General features: G+C 33.8%; 1 protein-coding gene across 3 annotated transcripts in view; it reads left to right on the top strand.

Annotated features, from left to right (window-relative positions):
• LOC126966380 (uncharacterized) overlaps positions 1-12,118 on the top strand; it is an 80,968-nt gene extending 68,850 nt beyond the window's left edge. The window contains exons 1-6 of one of the 3 annotated variants that reach the window (XM_050810372.1): positions 400-814; positions 5,468-7,758; positions 7,869-7,994; positions 8,238-8,310; positions 8,941-9,120; positions 10,748-12,118. In XM_050810372.1, coding sequence (XP_050666329.1) covers positions 769-814; positions 5,468-7,758; positions 7,869-7,994; positions 8,238-8,310; positions 8,941-9,120; positions 10,748-10,917 — 2,886 coding nt within the window. In that variant the 5' untranslated portion in view covers positions 400-768 and the 3' untranslated portion in view covers positions 10,918-12,118. Of the gene's footprint in view, positions 1-399; positions 815-5,467; positions 7,759-7,868; positions 7,995-8,237; positions 8,311-8,940; positions 9,121-10,747 lie in introns of those variants that run through there. The other 2 variants (XM_050810371.1, XM_050810370.1) reach the window with 2 other exon arrangements.

The following is a 12,118-nucleotide window of genomic DNA, read 5'->3' as shown; positions in this document are numbered from 1 at the left end:
ATCTCCAAATATGGAAAAACACAAATTCTTAGAACTATTGTAAATATTTCTTTAAGCCTTATGCTAATATTAAGGTATTTATTTATACAGGACTTAAATTACTTTCTTACAATATATTTTATAATAAGACGTGATATTTGTGCGTGTGTGGTTTGGTGAGAGTGCGCGTGTGTGTGTGTGTTTGTGATATACTTTTAATTTATACCTTCCATTAGATTTTTATTAACATAACACGTTTCGTTGTGATAGAGCTCCGCAGTGTTATAGTTGTGGGTAGGCAGCCAGGTCTTGTACCCGGGTGCGGGGAGTCGCCCGCGCCGGGTCCCTGGGCCAGAGCAACGCCCCCGTCAAGGGCGGCGACGCTGCAAAATTCTGCAAGTCGTCGGCGAACTTGCGACGAGCGCGTCGGCGAGCGGCGACTGGACTCAGTGCATCAGCTCCGCGCTCCGCTCACCACACGTGTGGCTCGCGAGCTCACAGCGCCCGGCCACCGGAGCCCTACTCTCCACAACTGTTATTTCGGACTGAAATGGAAATGTTCCGCATTCCATACAGAATCCAGCGCCACGCTGTGCCAGAACGGATCGCGATGTTAACATCCTTTGTGTTTTTCGCTGCCATTGTTTTCGTGGATTTTTTCCCGAAAGCAATGAAAGTAAATGTTTTGTGAATGAACACGAACTCAAAACTGGTTTTTATAAATGAAAGTGCCGTGTTATGAATTAATGTAAATTGCTTTGAACACTGGGATTATTTAAAAGTTACACAATGTTTGAGACGAGAAGAGTTCCGCGCCGGTCAGTGTCTCTACTCGGTGGGTTAACAATTATTTTATAATTGATATCAGTGTGAATGATTCTATATTATGTAATGTTTCGTAGTTTCATATGTGTGATTTGATCACAATTATGTTCTTGTAAAATATTTATGTTATATCTTTAAACGAGCAATTCTTGTATATTTATATATAATCTGAATCTCGAAAACGGCTCTAACGATTTTCATAAAAATTTGTATACAGAGGGTTTTGGGGGCGATATATCGATCTAGTTAGGTTTCAATTTTAAAAAATGTAGTTTTATCCGTGTTTCAATCAGAAACAGCTACAATAACATTTCGCTACTATATCGAGACTATAATAGCTCAGATGGGACATTGGGTGATTCAGAAAGCAGAAGACTCCGATTCGAATCCACATGTCCTATTAGTTTTTGTTTTTGTTCAAGTTTTGTACTTTCTTAAAAATCCCAGCAAGACTCAATCGTCGGGATATTTAATATAAAATGACTTGGCTTTTCTAGATAAATATATCCGCGACACACTTAGTCATTTCATTACCAATAAATAATAAAGATTTTCAGTTTCAAATAACACAATTTTATTTAATTAATGTCAAGGAAGTGAATTGGTCGAGATTGAATCGCTCTAGCAGCGATTCTTGAGATGACTATCAGAGACTACGTGACAGGTGATTTATATTTGGAGCTGCCCGTCAGGTTACACTACCTTGCAACAAGTGTCGACAAAACTATTCCGTTCGATTTTTTTCGGAAATACTTGAATAACTACATAAAATTTTATAAATACAAAAAATCTTTGTGTTATATATTTAAAATATAAAGAGATATATATATATCCAGTATCCTGATGTTTGTGAACTCCTTAACTAATGAACGTATTTTAATGGGGATTACTTCATGGAGTGCAGTTTAGTCCAACTTGAGAGATAGGATAGTTTTTATTTCGATTTGGGATCCATAATTATTTTTATATCCAATATTTGTTTGATATGGACATAATATTATCTTCTATGAGAGAATTTATTGACGCCCGGGTTGACAGTTCTGCTGTGAAACAATTTCATTAAAACAACAGGGAGCATATTTTACGAAATAATATTTTCTATAAATATTTTTGAAAATTTAAAAAAAAAACAGTATTTTATTTATAATCTATATTGTTATATGGTAGGTAGGTTGTAGGTGATAGATAGGATAGGTGTAATCATTTATGTGATAAATATAGATGTTTGTTTCCGAGTCATGGATGTTTGTATGTATTTATGTATGTTTAAGTAAGTATATTGTATTAAATATATTGTTGTCTTGTGCACATAACACAGGCTATGCCTAGTTTGGGGCACTGCATTTTTTGTAATGGGTAGGGCGTATCAATTACCATCAGCTTAACGTCCTGCTCGTCTCGTCCCTTCTTTTCAACTAATATTTTTATTGAACTCTGTGTCTTAGACCTGGTTAAAAATATTGATTGAAAAGAATTAAAAATGATGAAAGAATACTGTCAGCTGCTGCGAACTATAGGCGCCGCCCGCCGTCACGCGACATGCAACACACAGGCGAAAAAGTTTCACTTTAAAAAATGTTTGAATTCAACCTTGCTTGTATTTTTATAATACATCTTTTACTGCTCAAGAACGGCTTGATTGATCTTAAGAAATTAGTAACCCTATGCATAATGCCTCAAAGATCGCCACGACGATAGGTCCTGCGCTGCCTTCATCCAACCTAATCCGGCGATCTTAATCAGATCGTCAGTCCATTTGTGGGGAACCTACCAATACTGCGTCTTCCGGTACGTGGTCGCCATTCGAGGACTTTACTGCCCCACCAGCCATCTGTCCGTCGAACTATGTGCCCTGCCCACTGCCACTTCAGTTTCGCAATCATTTGGGCTTTGTCGGTGACTTTGGTTCTCCTACGGATCTCCTCATTTCTGAATCGATCTCGCAGGGAAACTCCGAGCATAGCCCTCTTTGCCCTCTGAGCGACCATAAGCTTTCTCATCAGGCCGATAGTTATCATCTGTCCGTCGAACTATGTGCCCTGCCCACTGCCACTTCACTCAAAATTGTCCCCAATGTTCTTAATTCATTTATTAACGTAACACGTTAGTTTCACACAAATATATAAAATTTTATCTAAATCGGTGCGGTACATTCGGAGTAAACCCGCATTCAAACATACAGAATCCTAAATCACGAAAATGAAGCCATAAATCGGCTGCAGCTAAAATAATACGAAAATTACAATAAACATTATTGAAATAACAAACTAATAAATATATTTCCTGTCACGTGGCTAGCCTCATTTTATCGTGCTTACAAACGCATATATTTTAAAGTCGTATAATATTTTTAAATAGGTTAATATTGCAAAAACTGCTATGTAACAAACATATTCGACAGCATTGACGCGAACGAAATTCCTCAACACACAGACTGTTCAAATTAATTCAATGCCTTATTAAGACAAACATCAATTCAAATGATAATTTAAAGTGTGCTTTATTATAATAAACATTTGTGCAAATAAAACAGAGTGTGCCATGTTCGCACAACATTCTACAGTGTGCTTCAACATGTGAGACAATACTCGTGTTTAAGTTAAAATTCGTCGTTTATTTTAACAACAAAATAATGTACACTAAAAATACTATAGTGGTGGATACTAAGACATATACTATTCTGAAAATACATCATTCCCGATGCCTGCATTCTATTAATGACGGAAATAAAGAAGGTAATACTAAGTAGCACACTTTAATTTTGGCTTCATTAAGACACGTGCTTACTTCCTTAAATGCTGAACTAAATTGTTTATCATGAACCATTCAGATATTTAATTTTTTTATGAACTTATGGGACGCTTTGCTAATGGTAATTGATACGCCCTGCCCATTACAATGCAGTATCGGTCAGGATTCTTGAAAAATCCAAAAATTTTGAGGCAATTGTAGTGCAATAGTCACCTAAATTACATTTTTTATTATTTGTAGGAAAATATATAGCGCTTTAGCGTTATCTTTTACTTGAATTAATAATATGGGAAAAGAGTTATATATTATCATAACGTAATTTCAGAGTTAAACTTATTTGCGGTAATTACATAGAAATCACTATTATATAATAATCATAATATTGACACACTTTTTACACAAATTATCTTGCCCCAAGTTAAGCATATATAGCCTGTGTTATGGGTTACAAGACAATGATATATTTAATACAATATACTTACTTAAACATACATATATTCATATAAACATACATAAATACATATTATATAGGAATATCTTATAAATATCATTCAATTTATTTTAATTAAATCGTATTTGTGTGAGTTTAGAGGTTGAGATACAGATACATAAAATACTGAATTGGAATGCAGAAATGTACGTGTCATGTTACTTAATGTTGAGTTTCATTTTTTTTACCTTATTTTGACTCAAATATCGAAAAAGAACCCTTATTTTCAGAACAGCATGTGTCGGGTCCGCTAGTGAATAATAAAATAATAGTTTAATTTGATCCCAATTTGATATCTTCATATAAAATACAAATTACATATTATATCAATCAATTTATTTCAATAAAATCGTGTTTGTGTGAGTTTAGAGGTTAAGTTTTTTTTTTAAATTAAAATACGAGCCGGACGTTCAGATTATGATAGGTCCTGCTCAATGCAGTGCCGCCCAGGATTCTTGAAAAGCCCAAAAATTCTGATCGGCACTACAATTGCGCACGGCACCTTGAGACATAAGATGTTAAGTCTCATTTGCCCAGTAATTTCAGGGGCGCTGTTGTCTAGCCGGCAACCTGTGCAAAGGAGCCTCCCACTGGTTCAGAAACAATGAAATTATACATAAAATTCTAAATTGGAATGTGGAAATGTACGTGTCATGTTATTTTATGTCGAGTTTCATAATTGAACGTTATGTTTGTGACACATTAACTTAGTAATGGGTTGGTCCACAGTGAATCATAATGTTCTAACATTTACGATCGCCAATATTGTTTCTGTAAATATCACCGTCAGTTCAAGGATTTCTTTATGTCCAAATCGCAGTAGAAGCGAGTCTGCCTTAAAATATAAATTCAATAATGTAAATCATGTATTTTTTAATAGTAACAGAAATAGGTAGGCTATTTTTCCTATCATTAGTTTTATTGGTACTTAATGTTTGAATAGCATATAAATATATTTCTACGAATACTTCAAGTGGTGGTCTTTCGTATGGTAGCACTAGATATTGCTTGCGAGTTTGTTCAAATGATATGTCGTTTTGATATAAGAAGGAGGACAGATTTTGTGACTCAACTTTAGGTAGATCACCCAATCAAATGAGCCGTATGTTGCGCTAGCTATCTTCAAGATTATGGCAGACGTGCTTAACATGGTAAATTGTTCACACATATCGACAAAAATCATGACTATTATCGTTAGTACTCAAGCTAAAATAAGCATTATTCAAATCATTTTCAAGCTATTTCCAAATAAAAATCATTTGCATAAGTTTTTATAACATAGGAATATAATTATTTTAAAACTAAAATCGAATACCAGCTAGCAGCATTATTATAAACCTGATCATTAATCACCGAAAATTTATTTACTTCGCAAATACATTTTTTAAAACAAATCTTAACATACATTTTTTTTTATTTCAGAGCGCATCAGCAGAAGCGATATTGAAGAAAAAAGTCTTTCTAATGATGAGACTCCTGTACCAACATGTCCACGGCAACCACCTGACGGCGTTGAAACCCCATCTGAAACAATTGAGAAAGTTCCCGAATTACCGAAAAGACTACCTCCAAGAGTACCAGGTAGCTGGCTTAGTACTCGTCCCCGACCATCTTATAAGTCAAGATCTCAAGATGCAAGGAGTGAAGCTAGTGTTAAAGATAAAATTGCAATGTTTTCGATAGATCTCGTAGGATCTACAGACCGTATTGATAAGTGTGGTAGTGTCCCTATGCGGTCAAATTCTACAATCCGCAAAAGTGTCACCCCATGTGTTAAAAATTACTCAGATATAACTTCACTTGATAGACGTTTAACAAAATCGCAAGACAATCTTGATGAGACTCCTCGGTCCTATAATAGACTTTCAAAAAGACCAGAGGCAGTTGGAGGAATAGAACATAGTCCAGTTGAAGTGAAAAGTATTACAACAAAGTCAAAACTACAAAATGTTCCTCAAAAACCATTATTTTATGGAAGCACTACAGCGTTAGCTACCGAGACGTCGTATGCACGACCGATCTTTCACTCAAGAAGTATTAGCGATGATAATAGTACAAAAAATGTGGAGTCACATAAGTCAAATTTAGAGTACTTAATTGAGCAGAGAAAGAAATCTATGTCAAAATTAAGAGGTCTAGCCATTCCTGAGGTCCAGGCACCGATTGTAGATTTACCTGAAATAAAAGTTAAAGATAGTATTTCTAAGTCATTTTTACAAAAACTGCCTTACCCAGAGATTAAAAGGGAAAGTAAAGTTAACTCAAAACCAATATCATTTAATGAAAATAAATGGAATACAAACTTCTTACCGAATAACATTCCAAAATATTCACCTGCATTTAAGAGAAAGTCTTTACAAGTTTACACGCCCTCATGCTTATCAAAGGAATCTACACCTGAACGCAAGTTTGCTGAAAAAGTTGAAGCAATAAGCAAAATGAAAAGTAATATCAGCTTGCAAAAACCTTTAAAAACCACTCCCGACTTGTCTAGGGCGTCATACCTTAATTCATCACCCATTTATAAGCAAAACAACAAAAGTAAGCTTAACAATATTCAAGATTATAAAAACTTTGAGATTAAAATATGCACAGCCACTGAAGTAGTCGATAGTGATAATGACTCTGCTATGAGCTCTACTCAGTCTAGTTACCGGTCATCCGCATCTTCACCAATGCATACGCATGATAATCTGGAGTCCGATAGTTCACGTCTATCTCCAAGAGTGTCACATTATTCGACTTACTTACATTCAAAGTCAGAATACTTAGCAAAGCCAGTGAACATTTGCAGTAATGGTGATGAATGTGTAAAACGCAAAATATGTCGATCAATGTCTTCTGATACAAATATATCTCTCAGTTCATCTGCAGGTTCAGCAGCAACATCGGGCTCCCAAGCAAGTTGTAGTTCATTAGAAAGTTCTGTTGCTGACTCAGAAAAGAGAAAAGTTTCAAAAACTTACAATGTTGATACACTTAATAGGCGAAACATACTTGCTTCAGCTAAGTGTAGGAGTGGAAGAGATACCAATCTGAAGTCTCCAGTTATTGAAGCTAAATTCTCACATGAGTCTCGCAGCAGAACCCCGAGTCCACCTAATATATTGTCTGAACGCCTTTCGACACTCCCGACTTCAGGGAGTGCGATAGCGAATAAAGGCGAAAACAGACGACGCAGTAAAGTGCTCATTGAAAGTGACTCAGATTCTGATAATGACGTCAACATACGACAGCGTAAACCTGATTTTAAAAACTCCAGATTGAAACGTAATTCAAGTTACAAAGGCAGACAAAATGGTACATCTAACGAAAATGAAAGGCACGATGAAGTTCCACAGGCAATTAAAGACAAAATACTGAAAGAAATAAACAAGGCTGGTTTAGATGACTTTGATGGTTCTATCAATAAAGTAGCCGTTAAGAGTAGCAAAAGTGCTGCCGAATCTAACAATGTCCCAAAAAATGGTGAAAAGGTAGAAGTTATCATTGAAAGTATAAATAATGTAAAATGTACAAATGTAAAAGTAAACTCTATAAACGGTGTTGTCAATGGCTTGAAGCCAACGCAGCTTTCAAAACCAAGCTTCTGCAGCAGCAAATCCAATGATCTTAATATATCTACAAAATGTTTCCGCCTTATGAAAAGCAATGGTTCTGGCATAGGCCTTATTTTAGCTGGTGGAATTGATTGTGAAGCTAAAGACGTAACGGTGAGTTCAAGGATAATGACTCTATGTGTACTATTATGTATACTTTACTTAGATGACTTACTTGAGATGAGTCTCGTAAAGATTTGATTTTAATACATAAATAATTTTAGGTTCATCGAGTTTTGTCTGATAGTGTTGCAGCTAAAGCAGGGATAAAAAAAGGAACGAAAGTACGAAGCATTAATGGCAATACCATGGCAGGTCTTACACATGCACAATCTGTTTCAATTTTGAAGGTAAACTTAAATTAATAAAAATTTTATTTTATTACCAGTTATACACTGACGTTCCTATTGTGTATTTTCCTATTTATCTTTCTAAACTAATGCATTTCGATCCTGGTCCAGTGCAGAACATGAAAATTAGTGAATGGTGTGTTTCCAAACCACATCCTTATTATTTTGTTTTACAATCAGAACGCTAAGTGGTTGATAATTAATTGAAATACATAATTAATTAACGTATTAAATATCTTTCAGGAACAACGCCCTGAAATTTTAATCGAAATAGAAGATGAACCAAGAGGCTTTAAAGACAGTTGTTCGGATAATGGTTAGTATTACATATACATAGCTCAAAATTAAATAAATTTAATATAAAGAAGTACAAGTATGTATAAATAGTTGGTTTTGTGTTGATGACTTAGATTATTTAAGGCATAGAATATATCAAACTAATGTATAAGATAGATAAAAGATACCAAGGCAACCAATTAAACAATTCATTCATGTTATTACTGATCATTTCTAACTAGAGGAAGCTGCTAGTCTGCGATCTCTCATATCAATCTCGATCTCGTCAAACAATTCAAATCAAATGAAAAAAAAATATAGCCTATTCGTATAAAATATAACCTCTGGGCAACCACTTGTTATTGTAATTGATTATTTTATTATGAGATTTTGTAAAAACATAAAAATTTAGATATAAATATAAAAAAAAAAAATATATTAAGCTAGTTTCGCGCCAACTTCACCAGTAGTAAATTTGAAGACAAAAATGGAAAAAATCAGAATATATTTCGTGTATTATATTGAGTCAGAAAACAAGAGGATAATAGGTGCCAACACAAGCGCCACCTATCGTGTCTAACAGTAAATATTTAATTAGGTTAAGCACATCATAATATAATTAAATGAACATGGATAAAAATAATCCTAATAATAATGTTTTTATTTTCAGCAGAGCCAACAAGTCTAGAATCTAGTGATCTCAATAGTTGCGACAGGAATGCAACCGGATCTATTGTGACCGTGTCGCTGGAGAAGGCTGGCGGCGGCGCTGGTCTAGGATTTGGCCTCGATGGAGGGCGAGATTCTCCAAATGGCGATCGACCGCTAACTATCAAGAAATTGTTTGCAGGTTAATAACTTCTATAATTACTGACTCAGCCTTGCCTTGGTTGCGAGTATTTGTTTATTTGCTGGTAAACACGTTTAGAATTCTTTACCACGTTCTAATTCTGACGAGCTTGTTTTTCAAGTGGTGGGTATATCTGCTGGAAACATTGCACATTTTCCAACGGGTGTTGTTCACGTTACTCGATTGTGGGCGGGTGGATTTATCGGATATTAAATGATTATGAATGTATTAGCCGGGTCATCAGACGACACTTCACAAAGATAAAGGATTTTTCAATCTAATCAAAAGTTAAACTAAATTTAATTCAAGGCATATAAATGTAATGACAAAAGATGAATGTTACCTATCTAAGCCAACTCTCGTACCTATCTAATAAATATTTGTCCATTAATTATTATTACAATTGTCTGAATATTTACTTATAAGATAATATTATCACTGATTTTTAATGTGGAGTAAATTCATCCTACAAACATAATAAAATTAAGATTTATTTTATCTAGACTTTGCCTGTTGAATGTTTATGGATACAAATAAAACATCGAAGGCGCCTGGCAAATGTAGTAACAAAAATTTGTCAATAAATGGCATAAACTACATTGTTTTAGGATGTTGAAATTTTAAAATTCAAATGTTTTTATTCAAAAAAGGATGTGATATCACTTATTGTAAGTCAAAAATTACTACCCATTCTAAAAAGTATACCTCAGAACTGAGAAGAACGGGCGAAACAGACTCAGCGGGCTTCTTTTATTTTCATAATAAATATGGTTACAAAGTAATATTATTTATTTAAACTTATTATTTAATAGCCTGAGTGTGGTCGTTCCATTCCCAATCTGTGGTAACATTAAGAAAGTCATTTATGTTATAGTGACCTTTACCATACAAAAGTTTTTTAACAATTCTATTGCATTTCGTAATACATTTGTTTTGAACATTTTCTGGGATCTTCTTGTAAAAGCATATACATCGCCCCACAAAAGACTTGCTTACTCGACTTGGTAGGCATTGAGTTTTTGTCTGTGTATTAAAGTAGTAGGTTTATGTCTGTTCCAGGTGTTAACATTATGGTTATGACCGTTTCTAGCAAATTGACTTATGTGCCTTACGTATTATATGTTTGTGTAAACGTTATATATTTTGTTTTCTTGCTATTTAACATTAGGTTTTTAGCGCTGAAACAGTACACGATATCAGATAGAATGTCGTTCACGTCGTCATATACCTATAACTTGGTTTCTTTTCACTTTGTATATTAGTGAAGTGCCATCCGCGAACAAACCTTATATTTTTTTTCTATAAGATTAGGAAAGATATAAACCTGCTTTAATATTTAAATATGTTTTAATATTTTAAATTTAACTTTGATCAGGATACATTTACATCCACCCTTAAGAATTTGCCAACAATATAGTTATGAGATTTTCACTGAATTTAAAGATGGTGTGTTATCAACTGATGTCTCTTCCTTGATGGTGTTTCTCTATCGTATTGCGGGATTATAATATCATGTACGCCATTTGCCCATTCCATCGCTTATCTCCATTAATTCCTCTTAATCGAATTTAAGCTTTTAAAAATATTAATATAGATAGAAATAAACATTCTTGAAATATTTTAATAGGTGGCGCTGCTGCTCGAAGCGGGCAAGTGATGGTGGGAGCGGAACTATTATCTGCCGGGGGGCAATCTTTTGAAGGATTCACTCGTACCCAAGCGTGGGCAGCTCTCAAAGCATTGCCGAATGGACAAGTAGTATTAGTACTGAAGAATCCGATGGAAGTGGTCTCGTGAATGTGCTTAGGAACTTATTTATTAAGGAATTTATTATTTATTTTGATAGATATTTTATAGATTTTAAACTCAGTGAAATCAGGCGACATGAAATTTGCAAGATAATATTTTAATACGACTGTTTTATGAAAGTATCAATATTTAAAAGTGATATAATCAGTAATTTTAGCTTATTAATACGTTAATACAATTTCTTCGCTCATTTATAAGGCAGTCAATTTAATATTGGTGATACCGAAATATTTATTGCATTATTTTTACTTTACATTAAATAGCTGGTCTTCATAAGGTATTCTTTAAATTTGAGGTCGGTTCACAGTCCTTAGATAATTGTAAAGAAAATAATGCTTACAGGTTTTTTATTTTGTGCTACTCGTATTAGGTTCTTTGCTACTTGCTACTGCTTGTGTCATTCTACTCACGACAGCTAATGAGAGCTCGTAATATGACCATAGAAGACAATAATAGATTTCGGGATATTGAGGAATGGTAAATATATTAAGTTTACTAGTTATAATTATATCGTTATAGACTTAGCACTTCTACTAATAATAACAACTGCAGTGGTTGGTGTTGTAAATAGCATAACTCGACATAATAAACAACGAAGACTGTCCGAAGCTTGGTGGAAATATGTATCTAGCTAATTTATATTTGAAAATACTAGTCTCGGTAACGAAATGAAGTAATTTATAAGAAATTGATTTAGAATACTAAAATTTGTGTATCATGGGTGCCATTATTATAATGATAGAAGTAAAACGAAACTTTGTGCAAAATTATAAAGTTGTGGTAAATTTAAAGATACTGACTCCAATGTCGCTGTTATTATGTTGATAGATAAATAAGTTATTTAAGAATGAAACATTTGTGTTATCTAAACAGCGCTACTAATGTTAAATAATGTAACATAACTTCGGAACAAGACGAAACTGATATTCATTTTTATGTTAAAACTATAATATTATGGTTTCTCGAGTTGGTTTATGATCTTCAAGGATTTGTTATCTTTATGCTTTTTTTTAACTAGATGCAATTTGAACTTGCCTACAAGGTGCATTTTCGATAAAGCCTATCTTACCATTAATATTAATTTCTGTAAATAGTTGAACGTTAATGTTTTCTGTACATTTTCTCACACTAAAAGTGTACTCGTAAAATTTATAACCTATGTTATTTTATTAAATATTTTTAAAAATTA

The sequence above is a fragment of the Leptidea sinapis genome, chromosome 10 (assembly GCF_905404315.1).
Source record: "Leptidea sinapis chromosome 10, ilLepSina1.1, whole genome shotgun sequence".
Classification (NCBI taxonomy): Eukaryota; Metazoa; Arthropoda; class Insecta; order Lepidoptera; family Pieridae; genus Leptidea; species Leptidea sinapis.
This window is presented reverse-complemented; position numbering and strand designations above follow the sequence as displayed.